We start from the raw sequence: 22,858 nt of genomic DNA, 5'->3' as shown, positions 1-22,858 counted from the left end.
CTAGAATTGATGATATTTTAGATCAACTAGGTAGAGCAAAATATTTTTCATGCCTAGACTTAATGTCAGGTTTTCATCAAATTGAACTCGAAGAAAGTTCAAGAGATATAACGTCTTTTTCAACGAGCAATGGCTCATATCGCTTCACGCGATTACCATTCGGTCTAAAAATAGCACCAAATTGTTTTCAGAGAATGATGACTATAGCTTTCTCTGGACTTGAACCTTCTCAAGCATTCCTGTATATGGATGATTTAATAGTTATTGGTTGTTCCGAAAAACATATGGTTAAAAACTTGACTGATGTTTTTGAGAAATGCAGGAAATACAACCAAAAGCTACATCCAGAAAAATGTTCATTTTTCCTGCATGAAGTCACATTTTTGGGACACAAATGCACAGATAAAGGAATCTTGCCAGATGACAAAAAGTTTGACGTCATCAAAAATTATCCAGTCCCACACGATGCGGACAGTGCTAGACGATTTATTGCATTTTGCAATTACTATAGACGTTTTATCCAAAATTTTGCCGAATATTCTCATCACATAACAAGATTATGTAAAAAAGATGTAAAATTCGAATGGACAGCTGAATGCCAGCATGCCTTCGAACATCTCAAATCGGCACTAGTTAATCCCAATTTATTACAATACCCAAATTTCAGCAAAGAATTTTGCATAATAACGGATGCAAGTAAGCAAGCTTGTGGAGCAGTGTTAACTCAATGCAAAAAAGGTCTCCAACTTCCAGTGGCATATGCATCAAGAGCGTTTACAAAGGGTGAAAGTAATATCATAAAAGCACAACAGAACAAGAATTGGCAGCAATTCATTGGGCAATAACTCATTTCAGACCATATATTTATGGTAGACATTTCACTGTCAAAACAGACCACAGACCACTTACATACCTGTTCTCTATGATAAATCCGAGCTCTAAACTAACTCGTATGAGACTTGAATTAGAGGAGTATAATTTTACAGTTGAGTATCTATCATATGTAAATATTTGAAAATAAAAATTATAACATCAACAGCTCATCACCACCAGACAGTTGGAGTAGTAGAAAGAAGTCATTGTAATGATGAACTCCAATTAAGAACACAAGTCCGTTTTGAGTTGAATGCAGCCGTCGGGCTGACTTTATATTTATTCAATTTATTCTTTTGATTTTAGAGTAGGCAGAAATGGTTCTGCCAGCTCAACGTCTACAGAGTATCTGATTTTACAGTTTTGAATATATTTGGACTTAGGCTAATCCGCGTAGCTGCGCTGCCGGGTACGCCAGCGGCGGAGCGGCGTTCTTATGTATATCTTATATATCTAGGCTTATCGGGAGAGCGAGCTAAGTGTGTACGTATGTAATATGCATTTGGTCGGCGTGTGAATGCTGACCAAGCACTTATACTTTTTGGCCTTCAAGTGTGCAATGCACTTATACTTTGTGGCCTTCGAGTGGGCGATCATGTTACATCCGCCCTGGGCCTAACTGCGTGCATAAACATAAACATAAACATAGCAACAAAGTGCTGTCATATGTTAATATGCTATTTTATTTAATTGTTCTTAATATTGCATAGGCACATACTACATCTCCCTCCTTTTGAAAAATAACGTAACCTAGTGAAGTTATTTTGATTATTAAATGCAAATTATTTTATTTTTATTTTAATTTTTTTTTTGTGTTTTTCTTTTTGTTTGAACAACGATAGTTGATTTTGTTATGCAAAGATAAAAATATACGTAGTGTATGGAAAATTTGTATAAATGATTAAGGAAAATATAAGTTTAAATTCAATCATGAATGAAATTTCTTTAATCTATCTTTATGAACTACTTGCTTCTTATTTTTATTAGTAAGTATCGTAATATTATTATTATCTCCTATGCTTTCTATCTTATAGGGCCCCGTGTATTTAAAGTCTAATTTATGACCTACCTCATTTTTTAGTAAAACTTTATCTCCTACTTCTAACTCTATGTCATTTACTTTTAAGTCATAATTTTCTTTATTTTTCTCTTTTTGTGCTTCAAGAAGTTTTCTTGCTCTAGCATATGCTACTTCTAACCTATATTTACTCTCCTTAGCGTAATCATCTATGTTATATATTGGTTCTATGCTATGTAGTTTATTGAAATGTTTTGGTAAATTACTTGTTCTACCGAAAACTAATTCATATGGACAGTAATTATGTACCATAGATGGGGTCGTGTTGAAGCAGTATACGAAATATTGAAGCCATACGTCCCAATCGGTTTTGTCCGCCGATATGTAGGATCGTATATACTCGTTTAAAGTTCTATGACTTATTTCTACTACTCCAACTGTCTGGTGGTGATGAGCTTGATGTTATATTTTTTATTTTCAAATATTTACATAGGTCAGTAATTATTGAATTCTTATACTCTGTACCCATGTCCGTTATGAACGTCTTCATTGGACCGTACTTTAGAATAAAAGATTCAAATATAGCTTTTGCGACTGTTTTTGCGCTTTTATTTGCTATTGGTATGGCAACTAAGTACTTGGTTAAATCACATATGAGAGTGACTGCGTACTCGTTACCATTTTCTGACTTAGGTAGTGGACCAATTGTGTCCACGACAACTCTATCGAAAGCATGTTCTGGTGTGTCGGTTATAGTCATTGGGGTCTTTATATGCTTTGTTGTTTTTGCTTTTTGGCATTTTTGACATTTTCTTACGTACTCTTTTATGTATTTACTCATATTTTTCCAATAGTAATGTCTTTTGACCTTGGCCAAGGTTTTTGTAATGCCTGTATGCCCTCCTTGTATTGGATCATCATGTAGTGTAGACAATATAGCTTCTTTTTCTTATTCATTATTTATTTGGGTCACTGGGATAAGTAGCGCTACTTTTAAATTCTTTAATATTTTATTGCCCATATTTTTAAATTCATCTATTGAAACGTGTTCAAAGATTTTCTTCCACGGTGCCATTTTGATTTGGCTGATATCATATATACCGGCTTGCAATTCAAGCCTTTGGAAGAATTGATCTAAATCAAGAATTCCATTAGTATAAAGATCACCAACATCATATCTTGCAATGATTTTCTTTCCATGTTTAAATAAACATATCGTGTCATTCAATTGCAATGTCACTACTTTTCGTACCTCGTCATTTGTTATGACTTCGTATACGTTGGGCTCTGAAGCTATTTCTTTGGTTTGTTCGTGCAAATCCAATTGTTCTTTTCCTGCGCAGGATTTTTGTCTACTTTGAAATCTTGTAGTGACTTTTAATATATTTCCAGTTATTTCTTTTAGCTCTTTGGTGGTTATTCTTGATAACGCATCAGCTACATGATTGTCTTTGCCCTTTAGATACTCTACTGTAAAATTATATTCCTCTAATTCAAGCCTTATTCTTGTCAATTTAGAACTGGGGTTCACCATCGAGAATAAATATGTCAATGGTCTATGGTCTGTTTTCACAGTGAAGTGTTTTCCGTAAATGTATGGTCTGAAATGTACTGTTGCCCAATGAATTGCTGCTAACTCTTGTTCTGTTGTACTCTTATTGCTTTCACCTTTCGTAAAAGCTCTTGATGCATAAGCAACTGGGAGTTGGTGGCCATTATGGTTTTGAGTTAAAACTGCGCCACACGCTTGCTTGCTTGCATCTGTTGTTATGCAAAATTCTTTGCTGAAGTCTGGGTACTGCAAAAGTGTTGGGTTAATTAGCTGAGATTTTAAATGTATGAATGCTTTTTGACATTCATCTGTCCACTCGAATGGAACATTCTTTTTACATAATCTTGTTATGTGCCGCGAATAGTCGGCGAAATTTTTGATAAAACGTCTGTAGTAATTGCAAAATGCTACAAAACGTCTAGCGCTGTCCGCATCATGTGGAACTGGGTAGTTCTGAATGACATCATATTTTTTGTCATCCGGCAAAATTCCTTTGTCTGTGCATTTATGTCCCAAAAATGTGACTTCATGCATGAAAAATGAACATATTTCAGGATGTAACTTTAGGTTGTATTCCCTGCATTTACCAAAAACTTCAGTGAGGTTTTTAAGCATATGTTTTTCGGAACAACCTATGACTATTAAGTCATCCATATAAAGGAATGCCTGAGACGGTTCTATTCCGGAGAATGCTATAGTCATCATTCTTTGGAATGAATTAGGCGCTATGTTTAAGCCAAATGGCAATCGCGTGAAACGATATGAGCCATTGTTGGTTGAGAAAGATGTTATATCTCTCGAGCCTTCATCTAGTTCGATTTGATGAAAACCTGACATTAAATCAAGGCAGGAGAAATATTTTGCTCGACCAAGTTGGTCCAAAATATCATCTATTCTCGGTAGTGGAAATTTGTCAGCTAAAAGTTTCTTATTAATTTGGCGATAGTCTATTACTAATCTCCATTTCTTTTTATCTGAATTTGGGCTTGACTTTTTAGGTACTAATAGCAAAGGGCTATTGTACTGTGAAACTGATGGTTCAACTATTTTATCCTTTATTAATTTCTGAACTTGGGCTTGCATTTCTTCTACTTGACTATGAGGACTTCTATAATTTTTTGTGTATACCGGCTCATCATCTTTTAATCTCAACTGTTGTTTATAAAAATTATTAACTGTTATTGGTTCTGATTCTAATGCAAATATATCTACCATATATATTCGCTGCATATATTTTCTAATTGTGATTTGAACAATTCGGGGAAATTTTTCTTTAATTGAGATAAGACAGTTTTATTTCTATTTTCACTATTTGCCTGAACTACATTGTAGTTCGAAAGTGGCTCATATTTTAAAGTGTCCATATTAACTAATTGGTCAGAATCTGTCGTGTTTAAAATTCGGACAACTGTATTACTTGATGTTGCGATTGTATTTGCAACATAAATACCAGTTTGAATTTCCTGGTTTGGAATTAAAATGTTATCATCTTTGGATGATACTATTAATCTTCGGACAACTTGGGATCTTGCTGGTAATAAAGTTGTGTTAATACCAGAGCTGTATGTTATGGGAATATAAATTGGAAATTTCAAATTGTTTGGTCTAATTATGAACCAATCTTCTTCTGTGTTTAAATCAATTTGGCAATTATATTTTTTAATGAAATCTATTCCTATTATTCCATCACACGGTATGGGAAAATTTTTATCTACTAAATGAAAGTCGTGTGGGATAATGTATTTACCAGTCTGTATCTCAATAAAAGTCTGTCCTCGCGACTGAATTTTCTGTTGGCTTATGCCTTGAATGTTTATTTTGTTAGTTATTTGAATATTAGAAAATTTGTCAGAGTTCTCTTTGAGAATAGAGATATCTGCACCTGTATCAAGTAGAAAAACTAGTTTTACGCCTGTTTCGGCATGAATGAATGTAGAAAATATGTTGAGATTATAATTAATGGTGTATACTCTACGATCTTCTTTTACTGAGTACCTAAAGGCTGTTGCGAGTTTCCCTGCTCTTGGATTACTCGTACATTTGCGTTATTTCCGTTATAGTTGTTTTGATTGTTATTACGGCCTCTATTTCCATTATTGCGGCCTCTGTTATAGCCATTATAGCGGTTATTATTATTATTTCCATTATAGCGGTTTTGGTAACCGTTATTCTGGTAACCGTTATTTTGGTAACCGTTATTGTAGTTGCCTCTATTACTATTGTTATTGAAGCCTCTACCTCGGTTACCACCTCTATTGGCATTTCCGTATCCTCTGTTGGATCTGTTACCTCTAAAGTACATCACTTTATTGATGTCACCGGTAACTCTTGCGCTCGTTCTTATGTACGCGCTAATCGCTGCATCCATAGTGGTGCAAGTCCCTGCTTCCAGTACTCTTTTTATACTTTCGTGCTCAGCACGATTTATCATTGTGTCTATTGCCTCTTTAGTGCTTAGACCAGTGGCATGTTCGAGAGGTATACCCTCATCGATAAAGGAAGCTTCTAATAGCTTTCTCAGTCTATCAACTTCAGCGGTAAATTGCATTGCAGTTTTACCTCTTTGCTGAACTGTTGCTAGTTTTGCCTTGACATTACTGGAAGTTTCACCTACGACTACTTTCTGCAATTTGTTTATAATTGCCGGAATCGTCGTTTCATTTTCAACTGAGTTCAAAATTGTGCCAATTATTTTTGACTTAATGACCTCAACTGCAATGTCTTCATATGATCCTTTAGCTAGGTCTACCAATTTGATTGCCTTAATGAATCTTTGTAAATGGATCTTTTTTCCATCAAATTCTGGCACTGTGCAAGCGACTTCCTTAATGTACGACCTAATGGCTGCTGCTTGTTCTGCCATGGTTACTTTATTTTCGGAGTCAGCTGCGTTATTTATTTTATCTTCGTCCTTCAGCATTAATTTTGCTGGTAAATTTAGATCGTGAAGATCTTCCTCTTTAATACCTTCTTTGAATATAGTCCTATCTTCTTCGTCAGAGTTAGTGCTGTCTTCATTCAAATTTATTCTTAGTGGAGTGTTTACTATGGTTGGAATTTCTATCTGGAGACAGAATTTATTTTTTATAAATATTAATTTTTCTCTTAATGTCACCAGTAGTTCCAAAACTTTAGCACACTGTTTGCTTTCCAAATTCTTTCTATTTTGTTGGATCAGTTCTCTGATTTCATTATATGGTAATTATTTACCAAGATTTGGGCATTCTTATTGATTGTTACAGCTTGTATTGATCTGTTCTGCGTTAAGCATTTATAGGATTTTCTGAAATTTTCATTTGGATCTTTTATCTGATCAACAAGCTTTTCCCAGTCCATGCTGTGGTATACTCATGTCTTCAAATTTATGCAGTTGTATTTTTTTTTTTTTAATCTATATAAATTCAATATTACGTTTTATAAATTTATTTATTATTTTTTTTCCTTCAAAAAATTTTTCTCAAATTTTCATTCACAATTGACTTTCTTAAAGATCTTCCTTAAATATTATCTAAACCGTTAGCAGTGCTACGGTATTGTTTCTTAAGACACTTGTTATGCAATTTGTATATTTTTATTAATGCATTGGATACCATAATTAGTGCGATTACAATTAGTATTATGGTTATCCAGAACAAATCTCCATTTTGGACTTCGACTTTATTTATTACATTGTCTGTAGAGTCCACAGTTCTAGTGTCTATTAGACCCATTTTGGGTATACTAATTTTATATTTTGGAGAATAGAATAGAGAATCTTCTTTATATATATTTATATTTTCAGTTTTACTTATTCCATTTGTCTCTATAGACATTTATGTTTGGAATTATCTATTTATAAAAATTTTCAATGTTCTCAAGAGTAAAAAAAAAATTGTATTTTACATTGTTGCCTGCCTGATTCTAGCTATGGCTTCACGGGCCATATTGGGTTAACAGGGCATAATAGTATATGCTCCGTTTTACAATATTTCTTACAATTTTCTTATCTATATATTTTATATTTATTATATATTTATTGTTCTGCTGTTGCTGATGCTCATCAGGTGTCAGCTGGGCGTCGCCGGGGGTGGCACGCTGACACTCCCTCGCTGCTGTCTATTGTTTGTCCGCTGACGATGTCGATGGCTGCTCACAAGTCCCCAAGCAGTGAGGACTCCAGATTCCTTCGCAGCCAGGGGGGCAGGACTTCTTTGGCTTTGTTAATGCTGGTGCTGGTGCTGGACATGCCTGGTATTTTGGAATTTCATTAATTTTGGGTATAATTTTAATGTTATCTGAGTGAGTCTTCTCGAGTTTATGGGTCTTTAATTCTTGCTGATATTGCAGCAAGTGGTCTAGCTCTGCGTGTAGCTTTAGAGCTTTCGACCAAACCGGTGGCGTTTGCTGACCGTATATTAGCCACCTTACGTGGGCTATACTTTTATTCAGCTTAGTTTTCAAACCGCCAAGGTGTTTTCCCATACTCAATAGAACTCTACTCACTCAGATTCTTCCTTAGTTTTGGAGGTTCCATTTAATTATTCTTTGTGTGTGTCTTCTTCCAGTCCAGTATTCCTTGTCTTCACCAGCTTTGGTCAATTCGTCCAGCGTTGGACGACTGTCACGGTCGCCATGTAATGATGAACTCCAATTAAGAACACAAGTCCGTTTTGAGTTGAATGCAGCCGTCGGGCTGACTTTATATCTATTCAATTTATTCTTTTGATTTTAGATTAGGCAGAAATGGTTCTGCCAGCTCAACGTCTACAGAGTATCTGATTTTACAGTTTTGAATATATTTGGACTTAGGCTAATCCGCGTAGCTGCGCTGCCGGGTACGCCAGCGGCGGAGCGGCGTTCTTATGTATATCTTATATATCTAGGCTTATCGGGAGAGCGAGCTAAGTGTGTACGTATGTAATATGCATTTGGTCAAGTGGGCAATGCACTTATACTTTGTGGCCTTCGAGTGGGCGATCATGTTACATCCGCCCTGGGCCTAACTGCGTGCATAAACATAAACATAAACATAGCAACAAAGTGCTGTCATATGTTAATATGCTATTTTATTTAATTGTTCTTAATATTGCATAGGCACATACTACATCATAGACCTTTAAACGAGTATATACGATCTTAATTATCGGCGGACAAAACCGATTGGGACGTATGGCTTCAATATTTCGTATACTGCTTCAACAAGACCCCATCTATAGTACATAATTACTGTCCATATGAATTAGTTTTCGGTCGAACAAGTAATTTACCAAAACATTTTAATAAACTACATAGCATAGAACCAATATATAACACAGATGATTACGCTAAGGAGAGTAAATATAGGTTAGAAGTAGCATATGCTCGAGCAAGAAAACTGCTTGAAGCACATAAAGAGAAAAATAAGGAAAATTACGACTTAAAAGTAAATGACATAGAGTTAGAAGTAGGAGATAAAGTTTTACTAAGGAATGGGGTAGGTCATAAATTAGACTTTAAACACACAGGGCCCTATAAGATAGAAAGCATAGGAGATAATAACAATATTACGATACTTACTAATAAAAATAAGAAGCAAGTAGTTCATAAAGATAGATTAAAGAAATTTCATTCATGATTGATTTTAAACTTATATTTTCCTTAATCATTATTACAAAATTTTCCATACACTATGTATATTTTTATCTTTGCATTACAAAATCAACTTTTATATTAATAATACTATTGTTGTTCAAACAAAAACACAAACAAACTTAAAAAATCAAAAAAAAAAAAAAAAATTTTTAAATAAAATAATTTGCATTTAATAATCAAAATAACTTCACTAGGTTACGTTATTTTTCAAAAGGAGGGAGATGTAGTATGTGCCTATGCTATATTAAGAACAATTAAATAAAATAGCATATTAACATATGGCAGCACTTTGTTGCTATGTTTATGTTTATGTTTATGCACGCAGTAAGGCCCAGGTCGGATGTAACATGATCGCCCAATTGAAGGCCAAAAATTATAAGTGCATTGCCCACTCGAAGGCCAGAAAGTATAAGTGCATGGTCAGCATTCCCACGCCGACCAAATGCATATTACATACGTACATACATAGCTCGCTCTCCCGATAAGTCTAGATATATAAGATATACATAAGAACGCCGCTCCGCCGCTGGCCTACCCGGCAGCGCAGTTACGCGGATTAGCCTAAGTCCAAATATATTCAAAACTGTAAAAGCAGACACTCTATAGACGTTGAGCTGGCAGAACCATTTCTGCCTACTCTAAAATCAAAAGAATAAATTGAATAAATATAAGTCAGCCCGACGGCTGCATTCAACCTAAAACGGACTTGTGTTCTTAATTGGAGTTCATCATTACAACTTAAGCGTTAATAAGCCTACCGAGCCTTTAGTCAAATGCGAAATAAAACTTTGTTTAGAAACGTCAAAACCATTTAGCTGCGCCCCAAGAAGACTTGCCTACTCAGAAAAAGAAAAATTACAAAAACTATTAGATGACTATTTAAAAGAGGGAATTATTCAACCTAGTGAATCAAAATATGCTTCACCAATTGTTTTAGTCAAAAAGAAAACAGGAGACATACGGCTATGTATTGTAGTATATACGAACATAATAACAATAATAATAATAATAATGATAATAATATTAATAATAATTATAATATGAATCATAATAATAAGTCAACTAATAAGTAAACTTAGGACCACCCTAATTCCTTAGGTTCACCCTAATCCTAAATATGCGAATTCAGCATGTGCGCTTTTAGGGGTCGCACTCGACTCCCATTGGTTATCGAGTATGAACTTCATACATACATATTGCAGAATTTGCTAGTGTCAGCACTTGGCTGTCACGAGCGATCTGCCTGTAGATCACACTAAGTTCAGTCATGAATCAGTCTTAAATCAGGAATAAATCAGGACTGTACACATGGTGAATAAAAACCAAATAAAGATAAAGATGGCCGATTGCGTTTTAAAACTTAATTAACTTCATGGTAGATGTAATTAACTACATGGCGACCGTGACAGGACCGTTATAAGTGGTAGCAGAAACTAAAGGAAACCGCTTCACTAAACGTGAGAGGATCAGCATGCCCGGCATTCAATACTTATCCACCGAGACGGCGGCAATTGTGGAGAAACAGCGATCTGAGTGAGTAGAGCGTTAGTGTGATGGGTAAAAACAGGGGCGGAGTTCGAAATAAAGCAAAAAGGAGAATAGCACACATAAAGTGGTTATTATATACGAAAACTCCAGCGCCCGAATGGTCGAAAGCTCAAAAACTACAAGCTGAGCTAGACCACTGTGTCGAATATCTTAAGAAAAAAATTCCCACCACACCCGCTCACTCAGAAAAACAAATAAAATCGTTACCTATTAACAAAACTCTAACTCCCCATCCGAAAAACCTGCCTGCTTGTAAGAAAAGCTGCCCGAATGACTGCGAGGGACCACTGTTCACACCACATTGTGAAAATACATGCAGACATTGCAGCCCCAGCACATAACCCCTAAATGATGACATCATCATCAACGTGGTAAACAGCCCGCTCACTACGTCATCGAGGGAGTGTCAACGTGCCAACCCCGGCGACGTCTAGCTGACGCAAGGAGGGTCAGAGTGCCAACACCGGCGACGTCCAGCTGAAGCAAGTAGGAGCAGAAAAATAAAATATTTTTTTTTGTTGCCCTGCGTGGCACACCACCCTCGATGCACTGCGCTGCATATTAATATTACACAAAATATTGTAACATTGAGCGGAACTTTTTCTGCCCGATGAGAAGAATGGCCCGTAAAGCCATACACCAATTACGCAGGAAAATGTAACAATATTTAAAAAAAAAAAAAATCAAAACAACATATTTTTAAAGTAAAATAAACCAAAACCCAAAAATAAAAAAAAAAAAAAATATACAAAAATGGGTTGGTTTGGATCTGACGATAGTCAGACAAAAAATAATACGGCCAATGTGGTCAATAACTTAAAAATAGTCGACCATACAGAAGACATTCAGTCACTGTGGTTACTCCTTTTGATCTAGACGATCGTAACAGTCGCTCAGTTTATATTAACGCTATATGTTAAGCATAACAAGATAATAAAGAAGCGTTATATAAGCAGAGCAGAGAATAATTTGGATAAAATTTAAAAAAAAAAAAAAAAAAAAAAAAGATGAATGCATAAAGAAATACTTTAATAATATGTTAATATAAACATATATATGTTACATAAAAAAAAAAAAAACACACCCAAAATGTATTTTGAATTAAGATGATCTAAAATTTTTATTTTTAATATCAGAAAACTAGAATGAAAAAAAAAAAAGATTATTGAAAAAACATTTTTAGGAGAGGCCACAATTTATAAAGTTCGATTGCACAGATAAATCCATTTTATTCTTTAAATGGACTGGCAAGAAATAAAAAACGAGCTTAAAGAAATTAAAACGACTTTCGACAAGTCTTATAAATGCATGACACCAAACAAGCATGCGCAGATATTGGTAAGATGCTTTAATGAAGCACGCCAATTAATTCACAGAGAAAGGAAAAGATTAACAAAAAATCATTTATCCCAAGCAGTAAAATTTCTAAACAGGTTCCGTGAGAACTTGTTAAACGTCAAGTACAGACATAACTTAAATATTACAATCCCAACGATTTTAAGCACACCTATAGTGGCTGAGATCGGTGAGGATATCGAAAGTGTAGGAGAATCGGAAATAGAAATAAAAGAAGAGGATCTCCACGATCTTGCAATTCCAGTGGTAATAACATTAACCGAATTACTTGAAGAAGAACTTTCAGATTCAAATACTTCAAGAATACAGGAAACAGCCAAAATGACAGACTCTGCCGCAACATCAAGGGAATATGTGCGACAAATTTCGTCCACAATACCTGAGTTTGACGGCAAAAAGTTAAACTTAAATAGATTCCTCACGGCCCTCCGGCTAATAGATCTGACAAAAGGAGATCAGGAGATGCGAGCGGTAGAGGTAATCAAGACAAAGATACTTGGTCCATTATCACACAAAGTTGAAAATGAAAAGACCATTATCGGTATAATAAATGTATTAAAAGCATCAGTTAAAGGCGAATCGCCCGATGTCATCAAAGCAAAAATGCTTAGTACACAACAGCGCGGCAAAACTGCAGAGCAATATACCACAGAGATAGAAAACCTACGTGGGTTGCTCGAAGCAGCCTATATAGATAATGGTTTAGATTCAAACAATGCAGACAAATTCGCTACAAAGGAAGCCATATCTGCAATGACCAAGAATTGTGGGCACGATAAGCTCAAAACCATATTGGAAGCTGGAAATTTCAACACAATGAATAGTGTGATTGAAAAATACATACACTGCAGTACAGAAATGACCGGCAATTCAAATAGTGTATTATTCTATAATAATAGAGGACACTATCGAGGTAATAATTACCGAGGAAATTACCAAAACAGAGGTAATGGCCGAGGAAATTATAAGTCATACAATAACAATTATAGAGGCCGAGGTGGTTACCATAGTGGAAACAGAGGACGAGGTGGTAACCAAAATTATAATAGAGGTGGAGGTTACTCAAGAGGTAACCAAAACCATAACTATAAAACAAGTCATACCCACCATGTCCGAAACATACAATCGGAAAACGAACATACCCCCTTGAGCGACAATCTACAGTAAAATTATACAAAATTAATCTCAATTTAAGCATTTTTATACGATTAAAGAATATGAGTACCAATTCATGGGTAACTCTTTTAATAGATACAGGTGCAGAAATTTCCCTGCTTAAATGCAGAAACAATAATCTTAACGATTTAAATCCAAAAAACACAACGAATATATCAGGAATAGGGAAAGGTACAATATAGTCTCTAGGTACACTACATTTAGAAATGTGTATTGCTAATGCAGCAATACCATATGAATTCCATATCGTACCTGACAATTTTCCTATACCAGGGGATGGTATAATTGGCTTGGATTTCATTAAGAAATACAATTGTATTTTGGAATTCCACGACCAAGAAGATTGTTTCACTTTGAGGCCCAAAAATTTCAGGAACATAAACATTCATATTATACATTCACTAGATAACGAAATAATTTTGCCAGCTAGATCAGAAGTGATTCGAAAGATTCAGCTAACATCTACTGACACACATGTCCTCATCCCCAACCAGGAATTGCAACCTGGCATAATAAGAGCAAGTGCACTCGTAAACACTCAGAACGTCTTGATTCGAATTACTAATACAACTGAAAAAGACGCTATAGTTAGCAGTGCAAATATAAAAAGCGAATCATTGGATGATTATGATGTATACAATGCAAATATAGAAAATAGTGCAAAAGAACTTCAGAAGTATTAAAACTTCTTAAATTTCCATCGTTATTCAAAAGCGATTTAACAAAATTATGCACCGAATATAGCGATATTTTTGGTCTTGAAACAGAAACCATATCAGCCAATAATTTTTATAAGCAAAAATTGAGATTAAATAACAAAACTCCAGTCTATATCAAAAACTATAGAATGCCAGAAAGTCAAAAGCCAGAAATTCAAAGGCAAGTTGACAAATTAATAAAAGATGGCATTGTCGAACCATCTATTTCAGAATATAATAGCCCACTTCTCTTGGTACCCAAGAAATCACTGCCTAACTCGGCGGAAAAGAGATGGCGATTAGTAGTCGATTATCGCCAAATCAACAAGAAACTGCTAGCAGATAAATTTCCACTTCCAAGAATAGAAGATATTCTTGATCAATTAGGTCGAGCAAAATATTTCTCGTGCCTAGACCTGATGTCAGGATTTCATCAAATAGAATTAGACGAAAGGTCAAAAAATATAACATCATTCTCAACTTCAACAGGAGCATACCGCTACACGCGATTACCATTTGGTTTAAAAATAGCCCGAAATTCTTTCCAAAGAATGATAACCCTTGCATTTTCAGGCTTAACGCCTTCGCAAGCATTTCTGTATATGGATGATTTAGTAGTCATAGGCTGTTCTGAAAAGCACATGCTTAAAAATCTAACCGACGTTTTCAAATTATGTAGGCAACATAATTTAAAACTACATCCAGAAAAATGCACTTTCTTTATGAAAGAGGTTACTTATTTAGGTCACAAGTGTACTGACAAAGGTATATTGCCAGATGACTCTACCATAAATATGAGGTAATAAAAAATTACCCCAAACCAGTAAACGCAGACGAAGCTAGACGATTCGTGGCATTTTGCAATTATTACAGAAGATTTATTAAGAACTTTTCTGAGAAATCACGCCACTTAACGAGGCTTTGTAAAAAGAATGTTCCATTTGAATGGACAAGCGAATGCCATGATGCATTCGAATATCTCAAAAGGGAATTAATGAAACCAACACTCCTTCAGTACCCAGATTTCAGCAAACAATTTTGCATAACCACAGATGCTAGTAAACAAGCATGTGGAGCGGTACTATCTCAAGACCATAACGGTCAACAGCTATCAGTGGCATACGCTTCAAGAAGCTTTACAAAAGGCGAAAGTAATAAGTCCACTACAGAGCAGGAGCTAGCAGCTATTCACTGGACAATAAATCACTTCAGACCATACGTATATGGTAGACATTTCTTAGTACAAAGTGACCATAGGCCACTATCATATCTTTTTTCGATGAGAAACCCCAGTTCAAAATTAACCAGAATGAGACTAGACTTGGAGGAGTTTGAATTCACTGTAGAATACCTCAAGGGGAAAGATAATCATGTTGCAGACGCTTTGTCCCGAATAACCATCGGAGAACTTAAAGCAATGAATAGACAGATACTAAAGGTCACAACAAGATCTACAACAAGACAGAAAAATACCTGTGCAGGTGAAAAATTGCATGAACCAAATAAGAAAGAAAATATAAAAATGGCCAATATCTATCAGGTAATCAATAACATTGATGCCAAAAAATATGTTATACTCAAAATAGACAAACATAAGTGCTTGTTAAAAAGAGGAAAACACATTATAACACGTTTTGATATGACTAATTTTTATTCTAATGAAAGAATCGATTTAGATCAATTCTTTCAAAGGCTTAATGAAGAAGCAAGAATAAATAGCATCATTCAAACACAATTGTCACCAAGTGAACAAATCTTCGAATTTGTCACTATAAAGAATTTTAAAGAAAAGGGCAATAAAATACTAAAAAACTTAAAAATAGCGCTATTAAACAAGGTGACAAAGATAGATAAAAATGATAAGGTTCAAATAAAAGCAATACTGTCTAAATATCATGATGATCCATCAGAAGGAGGCCATTCAGGAATTTCTAGAACCCTGAGGAAAATAAAAAACTATTATTATTGGCCACAAACGACAAAGGCAATAAGTAAATATGTTAAAACATGTTTAAAATGCCAACAAGCAAAGACAACCAAACATACTAAAACACCGTTGACAATAACAGAAACGCCAGCAACAGCATTTGATATAGTTTTGCTAGATACCATTGGTCCACTGCCAAGATCAGAAAACGGAAATGAGTATGCTGTTACTATCATTTGCGATTTAACAAAATATTTGGTAACGGTACCTATTCCAAATAAAAGTGCAAGATCAGTTGCTAAGGCTATATTCGAAAATTTTATTCTAAAGTACGGTCCAATGAATACAATCATAACGGACATGGGAACGGAATATAAAAACCAAATTATAGACGACCTGTGCAAATATATGAAGATAAAAAACATTACTTCAACAGCACACCATCACCAGACATTAGGAACAATAGAACGAAGTCACAGAACTTTCAACGAGTATGTTCGCTCATATATATCTGTTGACAAAACCGATTGGGATATATGGATACAATATTTTACTTATTGTTTCAACACAACACCATCGGTAGTTCATGAATATTGTCCATATGAATTAGTTTTTGGAAGATTACCAAGACAGTTCACAGATTTTAACAGGATAGACAGAATAGATCCTATTTACAACATGGATGACTATTCAAAAGAAGTTAAGCTAAGATTAGAAATAGCATATAGAAGAGCTAAAAATATGTTAGACAAGGCAAAAGCCAAGGTTGGCCAACCACAAATAAAAAACCAATAAAAACATTTTAATACAAAATTTTTACTTTGCAAAATACAATAAAAATAGATATATTTTTTTTTTAATATATCTCTTTAATAATTCATTTCAAATATTAATATACATCTTAATAAAAAAATAAAAAAAAAAAATGTATATACTTGAAAATAACTTCATATTATTACGTTATTTTTCAAAAGGAGGGAGATGTAGTATATACGAACATAATAACAATAATAACAATAATAATGATAATAATATTAATAATAATTATAATATGAATCATAATAATAAGTCAACTAATAAGTAAACTTAGGACCACCCTAATTCCTTAGGTTCACCCCAATCCTAAATATGCGAATTCAGCATGTGCGCTTTTAGGGGTCGCACTCGACTCCCATTGGTTATCGAGTATGAACTTCATACATACATATTGCAGAATTTGCTAGTGTCAGCACTTGGCTGTCACGAGCGATCTGCCTGTAGATCACACTAAGTTCAGTCATGAATCAGTCTTAAATCAGGAATAAATCAGGACTGTACACATGGTGAATAAAAACCAAATAAAGATAAAGATGGCCGATTGCGTTTTGAAACTTAATTAACTTCATGGAAGATGTAATTAACTACAGTATATACTTTAGAAAACTGAACAAAGTTTTAATTAAAGACAATTATCCGATACCGCTTATCGATGACCTTTTAGACAAGCTAGTCAACAAAAAAGTTTTTTCGAAGCTTGATTTAAAAAAACGGTTATTTTCATGTATTCGTTAATAAGGAATCAGTTAAATATACCTCATTTGTTACACCGTTAGGGCAATTCGAATTTCTCAGAATGCCAATGGGCCTAAAAACTGCATCGGCGGTGTTCCAAAGGTTTGTAAACAAAATTTTCGAGGATCTTATAAAGGATAACAAAGTAATTCTATAAATGGAAGACATCATGATTGCTAGCAAGAACTCGGAGGAGCATTTAGAAACCTTAAAGGAAGTGTTGGAATTACGAATGGATAAATGTGAGTTCCTTCAGACAAATATTAAATATTTAGGATTCATTATAAATGGTGAAGGCATTAGGGCTTATGACAAAGGAATAGATGCCATACAGCATTTTCCAGTTCCAGACAAAATACAAGCAGTGCAAAGTTTTCTGGGCTTATGTTCATACTTCCGTAGATTTATAAAAGATTTTTCAACATTAGCGAAACCTTTATATGACCTTTTGAGAAAAGATGAAAAATTTAAATTTGGAGAAAAGGAAATGAGCTGTTTCTCAACTCTTAAGGAAAAGCTGGTCCATGCACCGGTCTTAGCAATTTATAATTTCAAAGACGAAATACAACTGCACTGTGATGCAAGCGCTCTTGGTTTCGGTGCGGTGTTATGTCAAAAAAAAGAGGATGGAAAATTACACCCAATATTTTATTTTTCAAAGCGAACAACAGTCGCTGAGGCAAAATATCACAGTTTCGAATTGGAAACAATGGCAATTATTCACGCACTGTGAAGAAGATTTAGAATATATTTGTACGGAAAACGCTTTAAAATTATAACTGATTGTAATTCTCTTACTTTGACGCTTAACAAGATTGAACTTAATCCGCGAATAGCTAGATGGGCGTTAGAGCTCCAGAACTACGATTATGAGCTCATACATAGAGAGGGTAAAAGGATGCAGCATGTTGATGCTCTTAGTAGATGCACGAATATTTTGATAGTGGAATCAAATACGTTTGAAGACAATTTAGTAATCTGCCAAGGCAAGGATCAAAAAGTTCAAGAAATCAAGAAACTGCTGGAAAAAAATGTACATAAGTTGTTCGAAATGAGAAACGGAATAATTTATAGAAAATGTAACGACGGCAGACTTTTATTTTATGTTCCCACAGACATGGAAGATCATATTCTATATAAATATCACAATGAGATCGGACACATAGGTAGAGACAAAATGTTAGATGTTATTTCTAAATCTTATTGGTTTCCCAATGCCAAAGACAAATGTTTGAGCCATATAGAAAATTGTTTAAAATGTGTTGCGTTCTCCCCTAAGACAGGCAAGGAAGGATTTCTGCACTGCATTCCGAAGGCCAGCAAACCGTTTGAACTAATACATATCGATCATTACGGCCCAGTCGACTCAGGCAGATCCAAAAAACATATTTTTGTTGTCATCGATGGTTTTACGAAGTTGGTACGTTTATACGCCACAAAGACCACTAATACAAAGGAAGTCATTACAGCCCTGAAGAACTATTTTAGAGCATACAGCAAGCCTAAATGCATCATTTCAGATAGGGGAAGTTGTTTTACATCCAAGGAATTTGATGACTTTATGTTAGAGTTCGATGTTAAGCATATGAAGATTGCGACTGGTTCACTCCAAGCAAACGAACAGGTTGAAAGAGTCAATAGAAGCCTAGGTCCAATGATAGCGAAACTGGTACAACCAGAAAAGGCATATATTGGGACACAGTAATAGATAAAGTTGACCACGTCTTAAATAATACACAGCACCGCAGCATCAAACAAACTCCAAGCAGAGTTCTTTTTGGTTTAGAGCAAAGAAGAAAAATAGTAGACGAATTAAAAGAAAAACTAGAGGAATTAGAAAATACTGAAGAAGATAGGGATTTGGTAAAAATTAGAAATGAAGTTGAAAATAATCAAAAAAAGGCTCAAGCGTATAATAAAACACATTATGACAAGACCGCCAGACAGCCATCAGAATACAAAAAATGAGATTATGTGATGGTTAAAAATTTCGACAGTACAGCAGGCATCTCTAGGAAATTGATTCCAAAGTGTAAAGGCCCATATGTGATATCTAAAGTATTAAGAAACGACAGATTCTTGTTAAAAGACGTAGAAGGTTTTCAGATATCTCGTAACCCATACCAAGGTGTCTGGAGCATCCAAAATATTAAGCATTGGATAGGCAACAAGAAAAATAAACGAAAACACAATTAAACAATAATAATAATATAATAACAGATTAATATAGTATGTACATATGTATAAATAAGGTAAAAGAATTCATCATACAACTAAGCAATCAATGTAAACCATGATCAGGGGATCAGCTAGTCAGGACGGCCGAGTTGTGGTACGATGAACACTCATAAGGCCCACTGTACCATGTAGTAGCATAGTCTTAGGTATGAAGCCCATAGCGGCAGAGAGAAGCATACGATCATATCCCCGTTAGGAATAGGAATATTATTGTTATCTCGCTCTTACTTATAAGCTAGCATTAAGAGATAAGAATGTATACCTAGCTCACTCACAAAAGCATACACACTTCAGAGAGCATAAGAAAAGAGGAATACGCGAGACGCGGCATTCGGTGGCGTGTGCTTAAAGGGAAAAGTCGAATAAAGGCATTGTGAAATTATTTAAAGGATTGAGTACATATATTCATTTTTCGGCGTCCACAAAGTCTAAAAAAATGAAGATTACTCTTAACAGACAAACTTGCACGCAGATCACCGAAGTCAACGAAAAAAGGTATCTCGGTGTCCTGTCGTCCGTTTTCCCAAATAAAGTGTTAACAGAGAAGATTTTAGTCAAACTTTGACAAAGAAATAGTACAGCCATATAGTACACTTGGCTAGCTTTATTGACAAATTAAGACTTCTTCAAGTAAAAAGTCGGCTGACCGTAGCCTACGGATAAGCAACGAGAAATCATTAAACAAGAAAGAGCACTTTTTAATGAAGAAAACTAAGAAACTTATTGGGAAAGAGCACCACTTTCTGTAGATATGTGGGTTCTATGCAATCATAAACAAGAAAAACAAAAAGGTGGATCTTATGCTCTTAGATTCGAGCCTTTAGCAATATTATCTCATATTGGCAGTAATCGACAGCTTTATCCGAGATACCGTAATGAGATGACTTCAAGATAAAAGTAAAATGTTTGGTAATGCCAGTCACATATATGTTCAAAGGGATCATCCTCAAATACAGATTTTCATTACCTTTTTTCTACTAAACGAAATGCGTTAAAAGCCTAAGAAACCGTTTTCAATATTTTTATACCTAGTTTAAGTAAAATTATATAATTCATAATACTTACATCGATATAGCCAGAACTCGAACTCATCCCCAACACTAATATATTCGTTTGGACTGGTAAGGGTCTTGTCATTTAAAAGAATTCGAATAAGCGTAGCCCACGACACCGCAATACATTCCAAGTTCTTGACAAATTCTCTGTCGTACGAGGAAATCTCTTTTGCTATTTCTTTGACTACATAAGGGACATAAAGAACTGTCATTCCAGACATTTTAAAATATATTGCTGTTAAGATTCCTAGAAATTTATCCAGGGACGTACAGAATCGTTGCTTCACATTGTCTCCCCATTCCATAAAATTTCGAAATATGGGAGCATATATAAGCTCTAAAATTTTCAATAGGCAGCCATCAACATCATCTTGCACAGTGCCGAAGTTAACCATGTCGTGAAAAGAATGAATAGATATTATTTCTTTAGAGGTGCGAATAAAGTAGCATAAATCAATAACCGATGCCACAGGAAATCCAAGGCAACCAGTGAGAACATCGCAATCGTAAAATATTGTAAGAACTAATTCTTTTGAATTGATTAACCAAATGCGTATCACGTTTATCACTTTTGCATTCCAGTCGCGATGATCTAAAGAATATAAAAAAGTAATTTTCTTCACATATTCAACAAGGCCCGCAATTTCAGATCCGCGATCAGTCCCAGTACTTTCCATTGCTAAGAAATAATTTAAAAGATTTCATATTAAACATATCTGGACATTTCTGTTCTTACCTTTTCTGTTCTTTACTTTATCCACCACGATTAAATACTGAAGATTATTTTTGCTTTTTATATTCTATTTTTATTTTTGTTATGCCAGTGTAGAATAAATTTACTCGATATTAAGTTTTCAATGCCTGCTTTGTTTAAACATAATTTTCTACCTACAGTTCCTTTATTTACTTTTGTGCTAACATTTAATAATTTTTCAGTCATTATCAAAATAACTATTTATTACAAAATATGTTGAATAAAATTGTTTAAAGAATATATATTGGCGAATAAATTTACAAAATTTTTTTGGATATTTTGGATGTTTTTCATAATATATATTCTTGTAAATTTCTATGGATTTGCCATAAAACTTTTTTCCACTCCCGATCTAACGTTCTAAAATAGGCCAAAACTGCCAAGCCCACATTTTTGAAATATTGTTGGATATTTTTTCATAATTCTATTAGTCTTGTCCATTTCTATCGAATTGCCATAAAACTTTTTCCCACTCCCACTCTAACGCCCTCTAACCGACCAAAACTGCCACGCCCACATATTTGAAAAATTGTTGAATATTTCATAATTGCAATAGTCTTGAAAATTTCTATCGACTTGCCATAAAACTTTTTGCCACGCCCACTCTAACACCCAAAACTGACACGATCACATTTTTAAAACAGTGTTGTATATTTTTTCATAATTTTATTAGTCCTGTAAATTTTTGTCGATTTGTAACTAAACTTTTAGCCACGCCCACTCTAGGGCACTAAAGTTTAAAATATGTTGAGAACGATATGTTAATATGTTATCGATATGATATGTTAATGGGTTTATCCAAATAAAATTACAATTGTGGAAGCGAAGACAATTCACGTCTTATTTGTAGAGCGAAAGAATTAATTCAAATTGTAAGTTGCAAAGCAAACGCTTAGCAAACCCTTGGCTGAGACTTATTTACTTCTTTATGTTTAGCGTAAAGAGGCTCTCTTTTGTATTTATATGAAGTGGGCGTTCTCTTGAATTCTGTTCCGCATGCACGATTTATTTTGCCTATGATTACAATGTGTGTAATATATAGGTACAATTATTTGAATTTTAGAGTTGTACATTGCATTGGGTGTGTTTGGTTTGGGGCATGGGGAGTTACTAATAATTATGTAGTTGTCGGAGCACAATTATTATTCTCCATTTCGCGCAGCGAGTTTCGAAGGCACCGAAGGTCTACACACATTTAATTTGTGTCACTCACTTCTTCTCCGTGCTAACCTTCGAACCACACTCGGCGACAGCGACCACACGCTGCCGCCGCGCTATAACGGGAGATGCCAAAGCTACAAAAATACAGCCGACCAATAGCAACGCAGTATGCAATAATGTAATATGATGAAATACCAATGATTTCCCCGCAATGATGAAATTACTGTACTTCTGGAATATTCTAACACATAATACAATATGATGAAATACCATTGATTTCCCAAAATGATGGAATTACTATTCTTGTGAAATATTCTAGCACATACACTAGCTTACAAAAG

At 34.6% G+C, this 22,858-nt stretch overlaps 1 protein-coding gene across 2 annotated transcripts; it reads right to left on the bottom strand.

Moving 5' to 3' along the window:
* Positions 1–9,802: 9,802 nt before the first annotated feature.
* Positions 9,803–21,417, bottom strand: LOC117149970 (dynein heavy chain 2, axonemal-like). 2 transcript variants are annotated; one of them, XM_033316865.1, is made up of 3 exons: positions 21,339–21,417; positions 20,613–21,281; positions 9,803–9,889 (listed from the first exon to the last, which is right to left on the bottom strand). In XM_033316865.1, exons 2-3 carry the CDS (start codon positions 21,277–21,279, stop codon positions 9,855–9,857), a joined length of 702 nt encoding a protein of 233 aa, XP_033172756.1. In that variant the 5' UTR covers positions 21,280–21,281; positions 21,339–21,417; the 3' UTR covers positions 9,803–9,854. The 2 variants fall into 2 exon arrangements, with proteins under 2 accessions (XP_033172756.1, XP_033172757.1); XM_033316866.1 differs by lacking the exon at positions 9,803–9,889 and adding an exon at positions 20,493–20,546.
* Positions 21,418–22,858: the final 1,441 nt, after the last annotated feature.

Source organism: Drosophila mauritiana, unplaced genomic scaffold, assembly GCF_004382145.1.
Source record: "Drosophila mauritiana strain mau12 unplaced genomic scaffold, ASM438214v1 Y_06, whole genome shotgun sequence".
Lineage (NCBI taxonomy): Eukaryota > Metazoa > Arthropoda > Insecta > Diptera > Drosophilidae > Drosophila > Drosophila mauritiana.
This window is presented reverse-complemented; position numbering and strand designations above follow the sequence as displayed.